General features: G+C 48.7%; 1 protein-coding gene across 3 annotated transcripts in view; it reads right to left on the reverse strand.

The window, feature by feature from the left end:
• The window catches only part of Arhgef10 (Rho guanine nucleotide exchange factor 10), an 85,008-nt gene that overhangs the window by 40,459 nt on the left and 21,202 nt on the right, over positions 1-23,347 (reverse strand). For 2 of the 3 annotated variants that reach the window (XM_048456274.3, XM_048456273.3), the window contains exons 6-16: positions 21,971-22,047; positions 20,121-20,177; positions 16,473-16,636; positions 15,099-15,215; positions 12,614-12,728; positions 10,958-11,064; positions 7,415-7,492; positions 6,996-7,175; positions 5,206-5,322; positions 3,728-3,820; positions 780-950 (exon numbers count right to left, since the gene is read on the reverse strand). In XM_048456274.3, coding sequence (XP_048312231.3) covers positions 780-950; positions 3,728-3,820; positions 5,206-5,322; positions 6,996-7,175; positions 7,415-7,492; positions 10,958-11,064; positions 12,614-12,728; positions 15,099-15,215; positions 16,473-16,636; positions 20,121-20,177; positions 21,971-22,047 — 1,276 coding nt within the window. The remainder of the gene's footprint in view (positions 1-779; positions 951-3,727; positions 3,821-5,205; positions 5,323-6,995; positions 7,176-7,414; positions 7,493-10,957; positions 11,065-12,613; positions 12,729-15,098; positions 15,216-16,472; positions 16,637-20,120; positions 20,178-21,970; positions 22,048-23,347) is intronic. The other variant, XM_048456275.3, reaches the window with a different exon arrangement.

Below are 23,347 nucleotides of genomic sequence, written 5' to 3' on the forward strand. Positions count from 1 at the left end.
AGGTCAGGTGCTTCCGGGCTGCAGTCAGTACGCCTTCCTTCCCGGGGAGCTCTCACATCAAGCACCATGGAGATGCACAACTATGAGGGACGGAAATTATATCAAGAGCATAGCCGACTGTAATTCTCTACTCAAAAGCTTTCAGTCACTGAGACAACCAGAGAAATGCCTCTCAAAATAGACAGCCATAACATCGTCAGCAGGAGGCCACTGATATCATCAGGCAGAACATCTCCCCCAAGAAGAAGAAAATGAATGTGGCATCAACAACAATGAATAACACCGCACCAGTTAGCATGGCTCCTACATGGAGACTGACTCCTCCCCACAGATGGGGCCGTAAGCCAACATCTGAAAGCCTAGAAGGTCTGTGGTGTGCTGCAAGAAGTCCTTCTGAAAAGAGGAAGTCAAGCAGCCGGGCCAAGGCCTCTTTGTTCTGAAGCACATTTCTGGAGTACACCAACCTCAGCACAGGTGGGTAGCGACAAACAGCTAACTAAAACAGAATATGGGATTTTGAAACTAAAGTTCAGAGTTGCTCTTAACCTTTTTGGGGTTCTTGGTTCCAAAGGGGGTGCTATCAAATCTATGAGCCCCTTTGCTGAGAAAACAGTGGACAAAGGTGAAGGTTTTATATGCAACCCCAGGTATTCCCGGCCCCTCCCACCACAGTTAGCTGATTAGAGGGAGTTACCCTAGGAATTAATGAACTGTCACCCTGGCTTGTTAGCATGAAGCAAAAATACTTAGGCAAAGGGCTGAGAAAAACCTCTCCTGACCTTGTTCAGGTATCTTTCATTTATGGCTTTTGCTATCTGTTTGACTTCACAGCGCTGGTCAGCATCTCTTTTTCTCTCGTTTAGTTTCTCCGCCAGGGTCTCGAGCTCTGTCAGTGCCATCTGAAGGGGCAGCCTGTCAGGATGTCCTTTGGCTGTGTTCTTCAGCATGTCCTGTGAGCAGGAGGCAAGGTGTGGATGATCAGCAAAGACGTTTCCAAGCCCAACGGTTAGCAGAGTGCTTGGTCAGGCAGCTGGAGTGATGTGGGCAGCCAGCCACCTCTGGAGGAGGATCGGGGCTCAGAGAGGGACAAGAGAATCACCTCAACACCTGGATAAACAGCCAGCCAGCACTTGGTGTAAAAATTAAACTGCCGATGAAAAAAATCCATAGTGTGGGCCCCTGGCATAGGAATACGCCACCATATCAGAAAGCCAACAGTGGCCCGGACAGAACAGTCAGGCTGCATTTTCCTCCTGGAGTCAGACAACTGTACCTACTCCCCGAAGCTTGCAGCAGTGTTAACTGTGCTGCTGTGGCATCTACTACCCCACGAGGTCGACTCACCCAGCATGTCTGTGTGCCCTGTCTCTCCACGCCCCACAAAGGACGCACAGCACTGCACGGTACCACACGGGTTCTCCTCACACTCCACTCTGCTCCCTCGGACCCCACGCCTTTTGCAGGCTGAGGCTAAAGTACTGCATCTACCCCAACCACGGGGAGTTTTTCCAACAGCACGTACTTACGCCGAGTCTCCAGGTCCCACTTGGTCATTCTCACACTATTTCAGGCTTTTTCATTATCATCCTATTATGGAGAGCTTGACGCCACTAATGCAATTGTTCTGGGGAACCGCAGCCCACACGGCTCCAAGACTGTGGACTGAATCTATAAACATGTGTGCTCTGCTGACCTGCTGGGAGGGCACTCACTGAAACTTCTTCTTCTCCTAACACTGGAGACACAACAGTACTGAAGCGGGCCAATCAACAACCCTACAGTGACCTCTGGAGACCCTCATACTTCTGACTCTAAAGCAAAAGCAAGAAATGGGGCCAGCTGTGGGGACGCATGCCATTCCAGCAGGTCAGAGGCCCAGGTAGGGGGATCAAGAGCTCAAAGCTGAGACGAACATGAGTTCAAGCCAGTCTGAGTGTTTTCTCACCTCTACGCTATACCTGATATGATCTCTAAGCCTCCTTTAGTAAAGACATCAGTGACGAAAAAGGGAAACAGTCTTGATGCTGAAACGGAGAAAAATCAAACTAGCCAGACGCGGCATTTCCTCGAGTCAGCTAAGTGAAGAGACCCTTGCTTTCTTCACTCTCGTGCAAGCTGGGAGGGCAGCTGACACTGGGCATGGAGAGCCTGATGTTGGCAAAGGCTGGATCAAGAGGCGTAAGCACGGGAGATTCCTGTGAAGTGATGGGAAGGTGGCGCAGCAGTACTGAGATCACTGCTGAACGGACCAGTTAACCAGTCAGACTCGCTCCCTAGAGAGCAGTCGGTGCCTGGCTCAGAGTCACCAAGGACACAATGACGGTGGAGAGCAGAGCAGACATGGCAGGGGATGATGCTGAAGATGACCTCACTCGGCCATCCGAAGGCCTTGGTCCTTCTCATCTCACCGAGTCTACTGTGTGCTCTGAAATGGACAAGGCCTATGACAGCCCAGCATACAGCGTCTCTTACTCTGCTCTAAACTCACCGAGAGCAGCCACCCAGAGAAGGGCTTGTCTGAAAATAGCCTCAATGATTGACAAAGCACAGTGCAGCGAATACAGAGGAAATCACTAGAACCGGAGGAGGAGGCTGAAGGATGGCCGCAGTCACAGAAACCTTACAAAGGGCCAGAGAAGCTGGCGTCCTGAGAAAGAGGCTCTGGCAAGTGCTGTGAACAGCACAAGACCATGACAAGGACTTACGTGTGGACATGCATTCAGGAATGGCAGCACCTGAGGGCTGACTCCAATTCCAAAAGAGGCTCTATAAAGAGGGGCAGGAACTACCTGGCTTTCACCTGTGGCTGACACTCCCCCACTGCTACAAACAGGGCTGGGGATGTTTCCTGAAGGGGCTAACAGACATCACAAACACCCCTACTCAGAGCTGAGCACAGTTCTATCTCATGCAGCACCCACCTACTTATAAGTTATCACAAAAATCACACTGGTGTCTTTCTGTGTAAGTTCTGCTTGCTAACTGATTGCTCCCCTGAAGCCAAACGGCAGCCTTTGCTGAACGAACTGAAACGCTCATGTGGCGTTTCTCATAGCTCCTAGGCAGTCCTTCAGCCAGTCTTTCACAGCTGTTGCTTATGAGTCCTCAGTGTTCAACTGAGATCTATTATTCTGATCCATTAATTCCCCCACTTTGACCAACTCTGCTGTTAGAAAGACATGGACATCGTATGTATCTCTGAAGACCAACTTCTCCCTATATATTCTGTCTTTTAACAGGGAAAATCTCAGCACAAACAGCCCAAAGGCTCCAGTCTTCATGATCATTATGTCCCTACCCTGCATATAAATTATGCATATAAATTAAACAAAACAAAACAACAAAAAAAACCACCAAAAACAAAACAAAACAACAACAACAAACCTGAACAATTTACAGGTATAGAGATGACTCAGAAGTTCAGAGCACTGGCTGCTTTTGCAGAGGACCCTCTGGTTTCCAGAACCCACGTGGCAGCCCACATCACCCTTCAGTCCAGTCTCAGTGCCCTCTTTTGGTCTCCACAGCCACTGTGGCTGCGGGTGACTGTGCCCTGCTATCCCGTGACAGCAATAGACTAGTGACCAACTCCAGGTGCAACCCATCTATTTGTAGCCACAAAGGAGGTCTGCAATTGTTGAGAGGGGGGCGCCTTCGGGGTCCCACCCCTCCTGCCCTGGTCTTTCACCACAGTGACAAGCACATACTCTCTGTGACCCAGGCATACCTGCAGCAGGAGGATGAACTGTGGGAACCTCTGGATGGGTCGCATCATAAGGCTGTGGAGTGTAACTCGGTCCGGACTGGAATCCTGGCTCAGCTACAGGGAAGAAGGACAGGCTCAGTATATGCAGTAGGCCAGCCTTATTGTGTCCCTGTTGCATACAGAGCGAAGATGATGGTCAGGCTGCTCAATAAGAAACTTTCTAGAACACGTGGAAAACACTTTCTACACCAGCCCTTGGGAAGACTCTGCTGATGCTAGCCCCAAGAAGGAGCCATTCCTGGCTAACTCAGGCCCCAATACACTTCCCAGAGTTCTTAAGTTTCCATGTTGGTCAGTCTGCTCCAGGAGACGCTGTGGCCCCTTCTGCTATTTCAGAGAGAAAGTTCCCCCCAGCACTTATCAGTCACCTTCACAAGCCTCTCTGAGCACCCAGGAGGCATCAGTATTGGACGTCCTGGGGCCACGGGTGGCCCTGACCCTGGGACTATACCTGGGTCGTCTCCTTGCAAATAAGCCCACACAGTGAAGGCTGCTAAGCAGTGCACAGCAAGGCTTAGCTAGGCCTAGACTCAAGGTCACCGGGCCCTGGCGAGGAGACCAGGAGGGAACACAGGCACCGCAACGCTACCGTTTATATCAGCATCAAGCTCCTGAGAAAATCCTCTGAGGAAATCAATTTCTAACTTGGTAATGTCTCTGCTCCCTCTAGGGAAAGATGATGTCACAGCTCAAGGACACAGAGCTCAGCTTCTCCAAAGCCGGAGGATATTTAATTTCTGGACAGCGCTCCTTGAGGTGACCATGTGCAGTGGGGACCTTAGAACAGGGTCCTAGATCAAGAACACACTGTGCCCCAAAACTTTATCATTCAAATGAGACTGAGCGGGGATGCCGAAGCTCCCCGAAGGGGACTTCAATCTGGTTCTGTACGGCAACCTCAGCTAGACTTTCACATCTGGGCCTCTGAGCCATAGCTGCAGACCAGCACCCTCCAGGGAACCGCCCTCCACTGTGGAATGGAGGAAGGCAGCAAGGACTTGGGGCTCTGAGCCTGACATTAGGAGGCACAAACCCCACAAGTATAGCATGGCCTCCTCATGGGGTCAGCCGTTCCAGGCCTTGTCTCTCTGCTCTGTCTCAGGGAGGGGCTCATTTCCGACTGTGATCTAGATGCAGGCTACTGTCCTCTGAGCACCACACTGAGATGGGAGGCCCTGCCATCTGTGGGCTCTGACCGAACTTCCTTTACATCTATATCCATACAAGCACATTTCTAAGGTATGCAAACAAAAGTTCCTTCAAAAAGCTATGACCTAGCTCAAAATCCCATCCCCCGATACCCAGGGTCTCATCATGACTCTACAGTAAACAGCACAGCATGTTCAAGGTCAGGCTCAGGCCAGCTTCATTCCAAGGCACTTTGCTATGGATGTGTGATAAGATATGGTTCAAACCCACAGCAGTGCAAGTGTGCTTACCTTTAAGAACTCAAGGAAGGCGGGCTTTGTGGCACACGTCTTCTTGAGGACGGCCACAGCCGTGCTGAAGTTGTTCACATATTCGCTGTAAGCATCCAGCACCATGGACTTGGAGAACTGGAGAAAAGAGCGTGGGAAAGGCGTGGCTTGGAGCACGCCCTTCACACCACAATGCTTTCACACCACAGACCGCTGTGGTTGCATGCGTTCTTCTTCCCTGCATGCTTATAAGTGCACCTGCTAGACATTGCTGGGCTGGCCCCAACGCACCTGTTCCTGCACTTGAAGTTAGGAAGTAAACCCTGCTGGTCGCAGAGGAGCACAGTCAGCCAGCTCTAAGTTTCCTGGGCAGACACATCCTCACGCAGTGGCCCCAACATCCTCCCTTGGGGCACAGCCTACCTCTGCAAACACAGGGTAAGGCTGACCCCTTCCCTAGGTGGAGATACGACACCCATATGCTAACATTCCCTATTTTTCTGCAAACGCAAAGGCTTCAAGATGCAGGATGAGGCAGGACCGGTGCCCCTGGTATCAACTTTCAGAGACCAATTATTTCTCGCTCTTTCACAAAGACGCCGTGTGTCATCAAGGACAGACCGGTGACTGACATGAGCATGCTTTCCAGCTAGCTTTTCTCTGCTGTGGAGTGTGTGTGTGTGTGTGTGTGTGTGTGTGTGTGTGTGTGTGTGTGTGTGACGGGGGTGGGGAGGCTGGGTAATGACGCTGAAACACATGTGATTTGCTTTGTCCACTTCATCAGGTATTTGTTCAAACTACTCATGTTTAGGAAACTGAGTCAGGACACCTTGAGTTCAAGGCCAGCCTGGAATACAAAGCAAGATTCTGTCTAAAAAACAAAACAAAACAAAACAAAAAAACCTCTACCAGGGCCAGTGTGGCGACTCAGAGGGTAGAGGAGCTTGCCCACAAGCCTGACAACCTGAGTTCAATGCCCAGGACCCACAGAGTGGGAGACGAGAATATATGAGTGGCCCCAACACACAATAAAGAAATAAATTGTAATTTAGGAAAAAATGAAGAAAAGTAACTATTGAAAGTTTGCTACATTACTAATGTAGCATCACTTAAGTTCACAAGAGCTTCCCCACAAAGTGTCAAACAAGTTTCTCTCCCTCTGACAGCAACCTTAGGTAATCAGAGCTAACTGGCTTCATCCACAGCAAAACAACACCCTCATGAAGAGGAAAGAGACAATGACTCCAAATCAGTGACACAGAAAAGCTCCTGGGCAGCTGCTTCTGCTGCCAGGAAATGTCACCTGCAAGCTGCCTGAGCTCTGTATTCCCGCATCACCATGGAGGACCAAATCCTAGGTCCATGTAACAAAACATCCAGGTCAAAGAACAAAGATTTGAGAAAACATTCAGACACTTTTTCTGCCTCGTTTTACACAATCACCAGGCATAGAGAATACCGTGTAGAGAAAGTACGGCCTACAGCGCGGGGGGAGGGGGGGCACGGTGGCACTACAGAGACAGAGCCCTCGCTCAGGAGCAAAGGCATGACTCACTTCATGACTGTGCAACCAAAACGTGATCAAATGTGTACACTTACGCCTTTCTGGACCTGTCTTCTGTCCTGAGCCTCTGCCCAGGCCTGTTTGTCCCCTGGGAAAGGGGCCCCTGCTCCTTCCCTGAAGGTACAACTGGATCAGGGCACTAATTTATCAGCATGCATCCTTACAAGCTCTGGGTTCTGGGAAGCGGTGCCACCCTGAGAGCCCACAGAGCTTCAGGTAGGGTGCGGAATGGGGGCTGCTGAGTTACCGAGGCCACGAAAACATCGCCGATCGTTTCCACCGCATCCCACTCAGACACACGGCTGGCCAGTGCGATCTGGAACATGGAGTGACACTGCAGGATCTCTTTGACCCGATAAAACACCATCTTGAGCTTCCTGTCACTCAGGAGCCGGGGCTCCATCTCAGACAGCGGCTTCTCATATTGCTGAACCAGAAACAAGTATGGACAGTTCAGTCACCTGAGGTGGCAGGAGAGTTAGTCTCACTTCAGAACAAATCACGTGACTTTCAACGTCAGCATGCAGTCACGAGAGTTACACTTTCCAGAGAATTTCTCACACTTGTACACTTTGTGTCATAAATTATACACATACGGCACACATCCAACAAAACTATGTGCGGACGGGGAAGGAGGGGGTGAAGCATGCCGCAGGTGCTGGGTACCTCCAGAATCCTCCGCAGAGCATCCACGTAGTTCTTCTCACTCTCGACAATGGAACCCAGGATGTACCTCCTTACAACCTGTCAGGAAGGGCGAACAAGACGGCAGACAGTTGCTTCAGGATGCACACAGGTCAACTGTACTTCCAGGTTAAAGCCTGCTCACTAAAAAAATATTTTTGCCAGATGTGGTGGTGCACATCTCTGGTCAGCACTGGAGAGACAGGGGCAGGTAGAGCTTCGTGGTTCAGGATGACACTGTTTACACAGCAAGTGTCAGGTTGCCAGAGCTACAGAATGGGACGGGGTTTCTCTGTGTCGCTTTGAAGCCTGTCTTGAAGCTTGCTCTGCAGACCAGGCTGGCCTCAAACTCACCCGGCAGCAAGGTATTTTTAAAATAGAGTTAAAGGAGGCCTCTGAGGGAATGTTGTAAGCGGTGTGCTAACTAAACAGCACAGCTGGTATAAAACACATCTCTGGTGACACAACTGTCACCTTTTATACCTCAAATTATAGCTGGGCGGTGGTGGTGCACACTTTAATCCCAGCACTTGGGAGGCAGAAGCAGGCGGATTTCCGTGAGTTTTAAGGCCAGTCTTGTTTACAGGGCAAGTTCTAGGACCAACTCAAGGTTCCAAAGTTACACAGCAAAACCCTGTCTCGAAATAAAAAATAAACCAAACAAACAAAAACAAACAAACAAACAAACAAGAAGCCCTCAAACTAGGACAGCAGCAGGACAAACAGAACAACAGCAGGAAAAACACACTGGCTTATGCAACATCCATGATCTGAATTAACCAATCAGGTTTCAAGTTCTCAATCCCACACGACGTGATGTTTCACGTCTAAACTGAGGGCAGGAACACTTCAGTCTCAATCAAATAACACCACTAGCAGCAGCCACCTAAAAGTCACTACTCCAGGGCTGCAGACGAGCAGAATGCCTGCAGAAGATGGAACAACGCACGGCTTTGCTCAGACACACCTGGACAGCGTGTTAGCCCTCTCCTGTCATGGGCGATGTGAACTTCTCAGGAGAGATTGTGAGACGCTTGCATTTAAACCACATTTTCTGATTTTTTTCATTGCTAATATAAGATATCAGCATACAGCTGTAACATGTCTGCAAAATGCCAGCAATCTGTGGTGGTGTCATTACCCCAAATACACCCTAGCAAGTATCAACCACTAACATGGAAAATAAGGCAAAATACTACAGTAGAGTTTTCCTTAAATCAACACCCACAAACATACACATGCTTAGCACATGCATCTGTACACACATTACCATCACACATGGTATGGACACATGCACACACACCACATTCACACCAGTACACACCAGAACTCTTCATGCAAACACTTGCTAAATGGCATGATCTGCAGATACTGCAGTGCCACCTAGTGGTCAAGAATCATTTCCACCCTGAACACGCAAGGGTCAGAGTTTAACCATGACTTATGAAATATTAGCAAGACAGCCATTGCTCTCTTACAGAAAGGACTACATATCGAACTCACAAAACTAAGACTACGGTGCACCTTCCGAAGATATCGAAAGAAGCTCAAAACTGTGTGTGTGTGTGTGTGTGTGTGTGTGTGTGTGTGTGTGTGTAAGAGCGAGACAGGCAGGCAGTGTGTAGGTCATCCCCAGGCACTTCAGCTTTTTGGGACAAGCTCATTTGCTGGCCTGTGGCTCACCAGCTTGGTAGGCTTGCTCATCAGTGAGCCACAGGGATCCGGCTAGCCTGCTCCCCAGTACTGGGATGTATCTCACCATGCTCAATGTGTTACAGGCTCTAGGGGGTCAAACTCAAATCCCTTCACATATGTAGCAAGCATTGTATGAACACAGGCTTGGCAGTTGATACCTGCAATCCCGGTAGCGAGGAGGCCGAGGCAGGAGGACTAACAACACACTAGGCCTAAACTTTTGAGTTCCTGACAGCTTTGCCTACAAACCCAGAACCCGCCTCAGAAAGCACAGATGAAGCGGGGTTAGAAGCACTCTGAGCGGCCATGAGGCCATCCTCTCTTAGCTCACACCTCCTCACTGTGGATGTGTAACCCTGCTGACAGACATCTCTTTACTCACTGCCACTTCTGCCTGGGCTCCATTTTCAATGCTAAGAGAAGGTAAGCTTGCTGACCGGGCCTGAACAATATTAACATCCTCTTTAGCCTTTTCAACGCTAACCTTGCGATGTAGCACGTTAGTTTCCTTTTATGTGTCCATGGTTTGCATCTATTTACCTATACACCATCTATGCATCTCTATTTATCACCAGCCTGTCGACCTATCCACGGGCTCATCTCTAACTTGTTATTAATCTTCATTTATTCATTAGTGTATTATTCACAAACTGAATTATGTCTCATAAACTGAATTATGGGTTTTTTCTTATATTTTCCTTTTACCAAGGAAAATCAAATTGAAACCACTGACTTTCAGCCACCTCCCCAAATTTACTGTCAGATGTTATAAAACAAATTATATCCAGATAATTTCATTAGTTATTAAAAGTCTATCATGTGGGGACTAGAGCGATGGTTCAGTGGTTAAGAGCACTGGCTTCTTTTGCAGAGGAACCAACTTCAGTTCCCAGCACCTACATGGTGGTTCGCAGCCATCTGTAATGCCAATTCCAGGAGATCTAATGCCCTCTTCTGACTGCCTTGGGTACCAGGCATGCACACGGTACTCTTACATACTTGGAGGCAAAACACACACATCCATAAAATAAATGAAGCCTTTAAAAAGAAAGTCTATCATTTTAATCTCAATTTTAGGCACCTGTGTATACACATCTTTTACACATACTTGTATACTGTCTCTTTAAGGATTTTATTGAGATAGGGTCTGGCTATATATCCTACCCTGTGAAGCACGATTAATAAAAAACCTTAAGACAGAAATTGGGGTTCAACTTGAAGGCCAGAAGAGCAAAGCAGCCAGCCACTGGCTCTTACCTCTACCTCAGTCCAAAATGGACTGATCCTGCCTCCAGGAATCTCAGAATGAGACTTTTATATCACTCTTCAGTACTGGGATTAAAGGCACGCACCAACCAGTTTCTATGGCAAACAACGGTGGCTACTGGGATTAGAGGTGTGTGCTACCACTGCCTGGTCTGTAAGGCTGACCAGTGGGGGGCTGTTTTACTCTCGGATCTTCAGGGAAGCTTTATCTATTAAAATACAAACGAAATACCTCTACAAGGTTGGCCTCAAACTGGCAGCAATCCTCCTGCCTCAACTTCCCCAGTGCTAGAATTACAGGCGTGGTTCACTATGTATTACTGTCTCTACAAAATTATCCTATCAGTATGCGCTAGAATAAATAACTTGTGACAGAGAAATTAAGTTCCACCCATCTCTCACCCTTACACTTGGATGTGAAATTACGGTATTTAGGGAACTGTGCTGAGACCAGAGCAAAGACCAGACCTTCTCATCGCTGGTGTAGGGCAAACTGTGGAAGCCCCAATGTATGATGGTGATCAGAGACAGCAGCGGGCTCCCCAGCGTGAGCCCCTCACTCACCTGTTGCTGAGACAAGCCCTCGGGCATCGGGGTCAGGACAGCCTCTGGGTGCTTGCACTCAACATCGATGAACAAATTCTGCTCTTCTTCAAAACAATACCTGTGATCTAAAAAAAAGAAAAGTTGAAATGCATGAGTTTTACATTAAAATTTTGTATTTATGACATCATAGTACAGTAAAACAAGCCATGTTTTAAAATAAAATAAATCATCTCTGTAAGAAGATTTCAAGTCTAAATATATACTTTCCACATGGTTATTATTAAATTGGAAATATAACAAACCCAATAAAAAAATTCTTTCACAAGGGTAATTGAGCATCAGCATTGAGATTTTGAAGTTTATCTTTAGTTATGTAGTCAAATAGATATTTTAGCTTCTAACATTACAAAGTAACACAATCATAAACAGAAAAGCAGCAGGGGCTGAGAGAGGACACTTAGTTACCACAGAGGACTCCCGGTGGGACCTACCTATTAACTCCCTGTCTTCCACACACTGGGGTTTGAAAATGCACAATTTTACAAAAATCAAACTTTAAATCTGGGAATCTAACTCAGGGACCGAGTGCTTGTCAATGTGTGGCAAGGCCCTGGGGTCCATCCCCCACACTGGGAAAAGTTTAAACCCAAACTAAACCCACTTCAGACACTCAGACAGAGATGAGCTAGAATGTGCACTGTGTCTGGATGCAGGGGCACAGGAGCTCCCAGGTAAGAGAGGCCTGAGAGGCCAACTGAATGGCTGAGGACCCGAACAAGTGAGGTTTATAATGGGCTTTCCAGGAAGCTCAGACATCCAGGACTGAGAACTCTTGCTCAGGCCAAGCTGCTTACGTGGCAGCTTGGGGAGGGGAGACAGACAGCACATTTAGGGGCACATCTCTGGGTTCCCCCATCTCTCTCCTATCCCCACTCTCCAAGAGAACCATCCCGGCTGACCAGAGATTTGCCATTACCTCCTCTCACAGCTGCACCCAGCCCGGGAGGCCTGCACTGGTCTTCAGGTCCTAGCTGGTATCTGGCTCAGCTCTAGGAACTTTCTCTGACCTACAGGATCTCATGCCCGCAGCCTAGGACAGCATTCAGCATCCCCAGACACACAGGCCACACAGGCTACAGTCCTTTAGTGAGATGTAGGAAAACTTGAGCATTGTAATGCCAGTAAGTCTTCCCTCACCAGCAAGAAGGCTTCTATAAGGCCTGTGTAGACGGCTACCTCCTGACATACAGCCCAAGTCCCTGCAGAGTGACCAAGACTGGGAGCGCCGATCAGTACTATCATGCAGCAGTGTGATTTAGGGAGGCATGCACAGATAGGGTCTCTGCACCTGATGGCTATAGGGAAGCGGAACACAGGGGCAGCTGGGGGCGGCAGAAGACTCAGCTATTTACAGAGACTCCGTTAACTTTGTATTTTAGTGTGTGCATCCTTTTACATATTTGGCCAATACCCTACAACTACATGGGGGCCTGAAACAGAAAAGCCTCTCCTTCATTTGGAAGGGGCAGGCCTTGGTCAGCTGGGTGGAGCAAGTCTCTCTGCTGAGGGGAAGTGCAGGAATCTCCACACTGCTTCCACACTATCTGAGCCAGTGCCCCAAGAGAAAGGAAAGCTGAGCCAGGCTCATGCTGCATGTAAAAATGGGTTCCGGACCTTGAGAGACAAAAGACTTGGTCCTAATGAAGGAACGGCCTCTCTTCACGGCAGCTTTGGTCTTCTCCAGCCCGTCTTTGGTGCCCTCCTTGGCTGCCTTCATGAGCTTCTGCATCTGTAAAACAGAAGCAAGGAGTAAGGAGCTGCTGAGATGGGCCAGCACGACGTCCCCTGCCGTGACTTTAAAAGAATACTGTCAAGTAGTCCGGGCAGACACACTATGTGGAGGGAGCATTCCAGTTTGGGAGAGCCTTCTTGGTTATGGTCAGTGTGTATGTGTTTGCGGTTCTAAGAAACTTCTGATTTGTTTTTTCCTTTCTGCTTTGTGGTTGCTAAGGAAGAGTCCTTCCTTAGCATGGTTCAAAAACATTCCTGCTATTTTTTTTATTAGTATTTCATTTTAAACTTTAAATTAGTATTTAAATTTCAAACCCGGGGAGCTTTGTGGAGTGGCAGACAGTCATGTGCCCCTAAGCCAAGGGCAGAAGAGTTAACTGCATGCTCACTTCAGTTTTTGGATGCTCTCCACAGGAGTCCTTCCTGACATGTCCCAGGTCTATACCCAGTTGTTCAGAAAGAAGGGGTCAAGGATAGAGAGAGGGCTGAGATTGGCCCGGGTGAGAAGACAGCCAATCCCTCTGTAGGGACGTAAGTCAGAAAGACAACAACCCATGTGGGTTGAGTTCACTGGACCTGGTTTCCTCCAGCCAAGGCTGTGATTTAACATTCAAATCTAAGTCACAGGTGCCCAAGAATGGCCTTGGCACATGCTGGCAGCTCGTGTCCTACTCTGTAAATAGCTAGTGTTGATGGTACTGGCAGTAGACGTTCAATGTCCTTTCAGAGAAAACCCAAGAGACCAGTGAGGAAGTAAGCCAGCATCCTTAGCAAGCCTGGTTTAACACTCCGCAAGTTGCCATGGCAACCAGGCCTGCAGCTCATGCCCACTACCTGCTCTTGACCACTTCACCCAGGGGACAGCCGTCTTTGGGGGAGTCCACACTAAAGTCCTCTCCTTCCCAATGCTGCTACTGCTGCTTTCTATTCAACGGCCATTCAACGTAGCTGTACTCAACCCCCATCTACACTTCCAATCCAGCACCCCATCTCGGATTTCTATCCTTTCATAATCATTCTTTCCTGTAAGCGTAAAACTGACAAAGTGACTCTTGTCTCCCATCCTAATTCCTGTGCCCCTCAGTTCCACTCCTGACCATAACCTGTTGGTATGTCACTGCGGTTATCTTTCTAGGTCCTGCTCTGCCATGCCCCAACCACGGGCAGTTGTACCTCAGTCCCACTTGACCACATCAGGATAATCAGAGGAAAGAAGACTCAGATAGAAGGGCCCCTGGAGACCCCAAAGCATACCTCCATGTCAGGTAAATGAGAGGTAAGGAGACTCGCCCCAGGCTCAACCTGAAGGCGGGGCTCACTGTCCATGATCCTAGCACTTGCTCACGTCTCCGGGCCTGTCACCCAGCAACACTCAAACGTTTCTGAGCTGGATGGAGTTGACCTCATACAGCAGGCTACCCCAACTGTCAGAGAGCCCATGGCTCCCAGGAACACCCTGGAGTTACCATCTCATGGATCTGCCTCAGTCCTCTCGCAGTCCTGCAGGGAACCATCAGACACTGACCAAACAGTCCCATGTCTCCAGGGGAGGCAGCTCTGCTTCAGAAAGCCCAGCGTATGAATGCCGGGGAGTGGAGCCACCACTGCCCAGAGCTGGCTCCAAGGACATTGAGTTTTAGTGAAATCTATCTAACACATGAAAAGATCTCACAGGACAAGGGATGGCGAGTCAGGGAAGGTTACTTGACAGTGCCCCTTTAAAGCACATCTCCAAGGACTAAAGTATGCAAAAACCCAGTAGTTCTCAAACTTCTGGCCTAGGAGTCCCTTCAACTTCACAATCATTTCTGTGTTTTTGAGCAGGGCTAGAAATGAGCCCAGGGCCTTGAGCTTGCTAGGCCCTTGCTCTCCTTCACTCGGTTCTTAGAGGCCACTGAACGCCCTAACAGCTTTCGTTCACACTGTATTAATCTACAGCAACAGTGGTAAAGTAAAAACTAGTAACAATTTTGAATGTTATAGTGATGTTTACTTAGAATATAATAAATCTATTGCATTTTACATTCAATAACGCAATTATGAGAAACGATTCTCTTTTTCGAAACAGAATTGATATTTGTTTTGCATGCTGAGGAATCCCCCAGACACTGCGGACTCCATACTCTATCTGTTGCTATGTTACACACGACAAGCTCCTGGAAGCCCCTCCCTTCACTTGCGAGGGACCAAGCTCACAGAGATGGTTAAGGATGGCCCTGGAAATGCCCGAGTGGCCTGGGAGCCCTGGGCCATGCTTTGAGAACCACTGTTCTGGCTGAGTTGCACACGGCACAAGTCTACCTTGTGCACAGCATGGTCTGCTCTGGAGCACATGCGCATCGCAGAGGGTAAGGAGGAGCCACACTACCTTCCGCTCCTGCCTGCGCTTTGCCTGCGGCACCTCCATGGCTCCCACCGTACTGGCCACCAGGCCTCTCATCTTTTCCTCACAGTGCGCCTTAAAGCGGGTTAGGTCATGAGAGAGCTGTGGCACAAAGAGACATGCTTTTCAGAACAGACCCTGTGGGGCCCCAGAGACCTAGCCTGCACGGAGGATGCGGCACCTTCCGGCTGGAGGCCATGGCTGGCTCTGCTGACCTGAGGGAAACCCACGCGTGAGTGAGGCATGCAGGAAGGACACATGCTCCTTCCACCAGTGGACTGCGGGTGCCCCAGGGAAGAACAGAGCCACTAATGTGCAGAAAGACCTGCATAAGACCATTCGGTTACATCTTGAGGAGACAGGAATTCAACATGCAAAATACACTTCAAATTATTTTGTGTCAGCGTCCAGTGGAAAGAACCTGGTGCTCGGGACCGTGCTGGAGCGCAGTTGCTGTGGGAAGACAGTCTCCGTGCTAAGGTAACACCCTGACGGACGTTTGGCTGGGTGTGCCGAACCACCCTTCCTCCAGTCCCCACCATCAGTAGCACACACAGCCAGATGTTTCTCCCCGGGGTGGGGAGGGGATGTCTCATGTCAACCAGGACAAGATATTTTAAGTAATGTTTAACAGAAATTTGACACTACTTCAACAACTCGGTTTTACTCCGGCAGCTTTAAAAACATGACTCCTTCAATCTAGAAAGTCTGTCTCCTCCTGCACTTCTGTGTTGGGCAGGCCAAGCCCACGAGGATTCCTGTCCACAGCCCCCAACAAGCAAGCCCGGCCCTCATGTTACACCTCTGTCTTCACATCATCCAGGTCACACGCAGTTGCTCATGGCAGGAGTGTGGAAGCAAAGCAGGGCTGTGCCTGCCCTGTCCAAAGGGACCCGGCCGGCTCACTCTGTGCACAAGGACTGTGACTGCCCAGACTACATCAATTTAGTGCCCACTCATATTTCTCTTCCCTTTTAACCTTGTCTTTTGAGAAGGTTCTTTCTCTGTAGCCCTGGCTGTCCTGATACCACAACCCAGGCTGGCCTTCAACTCCTAGCAATCCTCCTAATCCAACCTCTCAAGTGCCAGGATTACACCTGTGCCAACACATGGCTTTTACCACTTCTTAATGTTCAGGTATTGAGGCTGTTTAGGACGGCAGAAGTGGCTTTATAAGGCTGTAGCAGCCAGATCCTCCTGTGTTAGAGCTAAGAGACTACTTCAGTGGTACCCTACATTCCTCAAACAACACATTAATGTCTCAGAAATAACCACGTAAGTGTGTGACTCAGAATACATTTTCCAGTCCCGTTCCCGGGAGAGCGAGACCTTTGCCCATCACACAGACTAAGCACATACTTGCTTTTTGTGGCTGCTGCGCAGGAAGGACCTGGGAATTCCATTCTTGCCCTCCGAGTCACTTTGCTCCTCATAGCTTTCAAATTCACTGGAGCTCCACCCGTATTCCAGTGAGCTGTTTCCGCCTTCGTCTCCATTCTCCACATCATCATAAATCATTTCATCTGAGTGCACAGACCAAGGGGAAACTGGGTTAAATCTGGGTGCACGAGCTTGCTGAGCTACCTTTCCACCTACGGTCCAGAGAGAGGTTGTCCAGCACCGCTCAGGAACAATGCAGATGTTGCTGAGGACACCAGCTCTCAGAGTCTCCTCCGCGTGGGCAGTGACTGGTATCTGAGAACGCTCTGCATGTGCTTCTGGCACGTCACTACAGCACTGGCATCCCAAGGACCCAGCACGACTACAGCAAGTAACATAACAATATAGTAAATGATGTTCTAGCCATCACGAACTTTCCATAGGAGAGCTTCCTGTATATGTGGAACATGCAGATTTTGGATAGATAGGCAAAAGGCAGGCAGAGAAGCTGACACCTGATGTACGCAGGATCTGAAGATGATAAACAGCTCTTCCAACAGTGCACAGCTGTGTAAGCCGGGACACGAGTGAGGCCACTGCCCCCTGGAACTACGGACAGTGGTGGCATTCTCCCCCTATGCTCAGCACTGGCTGTCACACTGGGGCAGGGCCTCTGCATTTGAGGGAAACTCCTGACTGAGAGACTTGGATGACTATGGAAGGCATTATGTTTTCCCCTTTGAGCATGGGTGACTCTTACAAGAGAATTACAGTGTCACTTACTTAACTATTTTAATTGATTGATCTCAAGTTACGATTTTTACAATGGATGCTGCCATCACCGCCACTGAAGCGATCTTCCCTTCCCCCTTCCTTGCTCCGCTTCCCTCCTGAAACTGTCAGCAGAGCCGGCCGCTTGTCAGACAATAGCTTTGGTTTTTCCTGACACGTCTTACTGTTCTGGCTTTTACTTCACACTTTGCCCCAGTCATGGTATCCTTTCTGCCACGCTCTGCTGACGTCCTCCAAGGAACTGGGCTGGATCTCATTACCTTTCAATAAATTTTGAGCATAGGCCATTATCTCAATAACTTCATTGCTATAAATCTGTCCTGAGAGTTTTGAAGATTAATAAAGTCAAAATATGCTGTGATTTTCAGTCTCCCTTCATCTTTGACGGTTTTGAAGATAACAGAACAATTATATTTGTATACAGAGGTTTCAATATTTGTTACATGGTCATTCAGTCATTCATAGTAAATCTGGGGTCTCAAAGACACAAGGATGGCGCTCTGCCACGGCACTGTGTATTCCCACACCTTCAACTTGACTATCGCTGGGTTGCACTAGCTGCCCACCATACCCTGTACTCATTCTGTACGTTGGGCAGCTCAGACTGGCCTTGAACTGCAATCCTCCTGCCTCAGCCTCCAGAGTAGCTAGGATGACAGTGGAATATCACCAGGCCCAATAATTTATATTAGTTTTATTCTTTTAAAAGTTACGTTCATTTTTAAGGTCAATTTTATTGAACTGTGTGGTAGCTTAATGTCAGCATGACACAAACTAGAATCATTTGGAAAGAGAGAACCTCAACTGAGAAAATGCCCCCACCAGAATGGCCTGTAGGCAAAGCTTGTAGGGCATTTTCTTGGTGATTAATGTGGGAGGGGCCAGATCACTCTGGGCAAGGCCACCCCAGGCGTGTGGCTGTGGTGCTATAAGAAAGCAGGCTGAGCAAGCCATGAACAGCAAGTCAGTAGGCAGCACCCCTCCATGGCCTCTGTTCCAGGTTCCTGCCCTGTCTGTCCTCAGTGGCCAAAGATGACCTGAGAGATGTAAACTAGAATAAACCATTTCCTTCCCAAGTTGCTTTATGACAGCCATAGAAACCCTAAGACAGACTGTTTATCAAGAGATATTTGCATAACACATTTTTGGCATTTGTTGATACTTCCACAGAAGCATAGTGCGTAATTTTAAAGTATTACATGTGCTTGATAAAACACTTGGAAACTGTAGCTGTCTTGAAGCCAGTTATGCTGGCATTCTACAGCCACTGATTCTGCAGCCACTGATTCTGCAGCCACTGATTCTGCAGCCACTGATTCTGCAGCCACTGATTCTGCAGCCACTGATTCTGCAGTCACTGATTCTGCAGCCACTGATTCTACAGTCACTGGTTGATTCTGCAGCCACTGATTCTGCAGCCACTGATTCTGCAGCCACTGATTCTGCAGCCACTGATTCTACAGTCACTGGTTGATTCTGCAGCCACTGATTCTACAGCCACTGATTCTGCAGCCACTGATTCCGCAGCCAGCACCCATCAATAGTGACAGGTTTTGTAAAATCTCACACTCCAGTTACACAAAGAATCTGATTCTGGCCATACCTCAGATGTAACTTTCTGTATGCATATGGAGCCTGTCCTGTGAGGCCACCCTGTCCCTCTAACAATGCCACAAAACAGGACCCTAATGTGCATGAGTTAATGCCGGCTAGTGCGACACCTAGTAGGCTGGTAGGGAGACTGGCCCCCTTTTGGTCGCCGTCCAATTTCCTTCCCACACACTGCTCCCACGCTGTCTGTGTCCTCACAGGCGGCCGGACCCCTTTTATCTTAACTGGAAGTGCTGATATCTGGGCTCCACAGTCTTCCCTCGTGCTTTTACTTGTTTTCTCCATAATTTATGAATCCTTGCTTTCAACCGGATTGGTTGTGCTCACTGGTTTAGAAGTTAAATGATGTATTTCTATGCTCTCGAGTGCTGCCCATCAGATACACATAGAACCTTTCACAGCTAAACAAAACCACAAACCACAAAAAAAAACAAACAAACAAACTAAGCCACTACCCTGCCAGTGTAGAGGGGCCCAGCTCTGAGGGCCAGCCCACCTGTAAACCATCAGCACGGTCAGCTGCCTCGACTGTGCCTTGTGGTTCACCACAGCTCTGCCAGCGGCAATGCTCTCCGCTCTCTTGCTGCCCACTGCTTCCTTCTGCTTCCGTATCCTTTCCCTACGTGTGCACTGCTGCTCCAGCAGTGAGGACAAACCCAAGCTTTCTGGCTGCCATGGCATGTTGAAAAGATTGTGCTTGTGTGGGGATGTGGAAGCGCCTCCCTCTTCCAACCCATCCTTCTCCTGCCATCCTCTCCGCAGCTCTCAGCGGCTCGCCTGTTTCTTTCGCTGCTTTAAGGCTGTCGCAGCGATCTGGTGCTCTGCGGTCTCAGTTACATTTGCTAAGTACCAGATCAACGTTCAGTGAACCCTGCTTCAGGCTTCTATCGCTACGATCTCACAGTGGTCGCTTTCTTTCAGGTCTAGAAAGCCAGGGCCTGACTTACTGTGTTTTTCTGTCAAGCACGTCTTAGACGCATGCTAGAATGCTTAGCCTCAGTGTTTCCAACCTCGGCTCCTGTTTTTCATATCTGTTGCTCTTAGTGCATCGAGAGCGGCGAGCAAACACACCAGCCCTCAAACACACCACACAAGATAAACACCAAAACCAAAGACAAAACACGCGTGCCGGACCTGGGGGTTGCACACGCACTATCTACTTTTGTACCCAAAACAAAAGACTGCTAAACTGGACCTGAAACTCCAATCCAGACAAGATCAAACCTGGTTCAGAGTCTGAGTTCTCCCTTGGAACGTCATCGTAAATTGCTTCCTCTGGATCTGCAATATAAGGGAATACCTGTTAAAAGCTGACCAGAGCCAATGGGTGTGATGTTATAAATACCCCACAGGTTAGCATGGAGGGATGACCGACTGTGTCTCAGCACAAAGAACCACTCTGAATGAGAGCTTCATCTCAAAACAGAAGAGATGGGAAATCCGATCAAGAGCGGGGAGTTCACAGTTCCCAGGCCCACTCATTCTATCACCGTCCAACAGTGTCTCTCTCCATAGCTCTTTTGAGCAGGTTTAAGCTTGTGGGGTTCAGAATACAAAGGAGGTACACAAGTCTTAGGAATAAAAGGAGTACGCATTGGTGTCACATCAATGGGGAATCCACGGAACTACACTGATGGCTGGGGAGTATTTACACCATAGGTGAGAAGTCACCCGTGTCGGCAGTAAGTCAAGTGCACAGTTTCCCACCCAGTATTATGGGGACAAGAGTGTTCTGTGAACAGGATTTCTCAATGTGTGTGTGTGTATGTCTGTGTGTGGTGGGGGTGTTGTAAAAGTATAATACACCATACAGATGGTCACACTGGATCAGCAATGACACTGAAACTGAAGTGAATATATAACATGCTTGCACGCCTCATGTGGATATATGCTTCATATATGCTTCACACAAAGGCTTTGGAGGCTACTTTTGCAAAGTGTGTGTGTTGTCATTTCTGGGGGAGAACACCCAGCCACAGTGTATTAGCGTGCTGAAAACCACAGGAGACAGGATAAACAAACTGTCGCCCGCACAGCATGCTCACTCATCACCACAAGGAGCAAGTCCAGAAACTGCAATTCTGAAGTCGTGGTGGCAGCTGGCACACCACTAGGACCCAAGCAACTGTGGCCACAGTAGAGATTTCTCCTCCCGAGACAGGGCTGGGTAGTGTGAGCCCTAGGGTTTGGTGAAGGGGGTGGCTGAAGAAACCTGGACACTACGTACATAACAAGACATTTATAGGTTCTTGTGATGGTTCTGAATCAGCAGCCCCCAAAAAGTCATTGCAATCACTCTAGATCCTGTGTCAAAGTCACAGTTAAAACCAAACCAAGACTTTCCAGAAGAAGCTCAAACAGTTGAGCAGCTAAGGTAGTCTGACCTTTAAGCCAATCATATAAAACAGTTACATAGAAATTAGGAGCTACTGGGTAAGAAAGGCATAATGTGTTTGTTTCCTTAAAATAAAAAAAAAAAATAAAATTAAAAAAAAAGACTGGTTAAAAACATCTCAGCTTCTTAAAACAATAGTGGAATCTGAGACCTGTACAGCATCCCTGAGCACCGCCACTGACAGAGACAATGTGAAGGTCATCCTAGAAGTGCCAACGGTGTCTCCATGGAGAACAGCGGACAACGGGCAGCAGGTCCGAGTGCTAGCTCCCTCCCCACCATACAGTGAAGACAGGCTGTACCAAGGAGAAGCAGGAGAGGTAAATACTCAGTGCACAGCTGTGACTGTCTCAGCACAGGGCAAAGGCCACTTCGGAGTCCCGGGAGAATTCCCTACATAAGCTTTTGTTAGTACTCCCACAAACAAGAGTATTATTATTTTTTATTATAAACTAGTCTAGTAGCTCAGACTTCTTATTAACTTTTATAACTTATATTAGCCCATTATTCTCGTCCATGTTAGCCACATGGCTTGGTGCCTTATTCGGCGAGGCAGTCACATCTAGCATTTTAAAGGTTGCAATCTGATCTCAGCCAGGAAAGGAAACCCACGGCCATCCTGTCAAGACTTGTAGGTGCTCAGGGGTGGGGATCCAGGCCTTGGGGCGGTAGGACTTACTTTCCATCCATGCTGTGTTGGCAGGGTCGGCTGCCCACCGGGCCAGGGCATTGACTTCTTGGCTGCCTTGATCACCACTAGAAGTAAAGACATCATACACTGAGAGCGCAGAGAAGCATTCATGTGTGTGCACACTATCATAGAAGATCATGCCAAGTTCAAGTTCACACGCATAACTCTATCAGCGATTGCACACACAGCAGTGTCGGAACTGTCAGTTTTCCGTACAACCTGAAGGTCATACATGTTGTAGGATCCTTTTCCTCCTACCGGGTAGGCTCAGACAGCCTTGATGTGAGAATATGTGCCTGGTATTATTGGAGCTTGTTATGCCGTATTTGGTTGATATCCCTGAGAGGGCTGTTCTTTTCTGAGGGGAGGTGGAGGAGGGTGGATCTGGGGGAAAGGTGAGGTGGGGGGAGAGACCGGGGGAGGTTAGGGAAACTACAGTCGGTATGTAATGTATTTCAGAAGTATAAATTTAAAAAGGAAGAAAAGGAACGGGAGAGCTCTCGTCACGCTACTCAGAAGAGCAGGCGACTAAAAACTTGGTCACCACTAATTCTGCAATGCTCCATTTAGCATACTCAGCATTTCTTGGATCAGGGTTAACTATAGCGCAAGAGCAGAAAGTGAGACCATGGAGGGGCCATATCAGATGAGCATGGATGGGTGTGCAGGGCAGAGGCAGGAACTGGTCCTGTGCTGGGTGGTGGGGAAGGGGACAGCAGACAGGTATGTCCACAGGGCACAGTTAGATCCATGCTTGATGGCATGGCGGGGATGAGGCACCCTACAGCAGACACCCACACATGTGCACCCAGGGCAGAAATGGTCCTTTGCCGACCAGAGAGATGGATTACATAGGGAAGGGAGGGGTCTTCTACTTTTTGAAGTTTCCAGTTACATCTGCACACTAATTTTCCTCCTGTTTTGTTGGGTGGTGGTACAGATATGCACACATACATCTGTGTCTGGGTGCACACGCATGCTGCGTGTGGAGGTGCCTTTTCCATCACTCACTACCTGACTTTATGACAGACTATGTCTTACCCGGTGCTCACTGATTCAGCTAGAACGGCTGGCAGGCAAGCCCCAGGGGATCCTCCTGCCTCCCCAGGGCTTGGATTACAGGTTTGCGCCCTGCACCTGGTGTTTATGCCAGTACTGGGGGTTAAACTCTTGTCCTCACACGTGTGGCAAGCACTTCACTGACTAAGCCATCTCCCTAGCCACGGTTTTAGTTTCGGGAAACAGGAGCTCACCATGCGGCCTAGTCTATCTCAGTCCCCTCAGCAGGACTACTAATACTAATCATATTCAGAACTACAGGCTGGGTGGTTGTGGTGCACGCCTTTAACCCCAGCACTTGGGAGG

The sequence above is a fragment of the Myodes glareolus genome, chromosome 23 (assembly GCF_982192425.1).
Source record: "Myodes glareolus chromosome 23, mMyoGla1.1, whole genome shotgun sequence".
Taxonomy (NCBI): Eukaryota; Metazoa; Chordata; class Mammalia; order Rodentia; family Cricetidae; genus Myodes; species Myodes glareolus.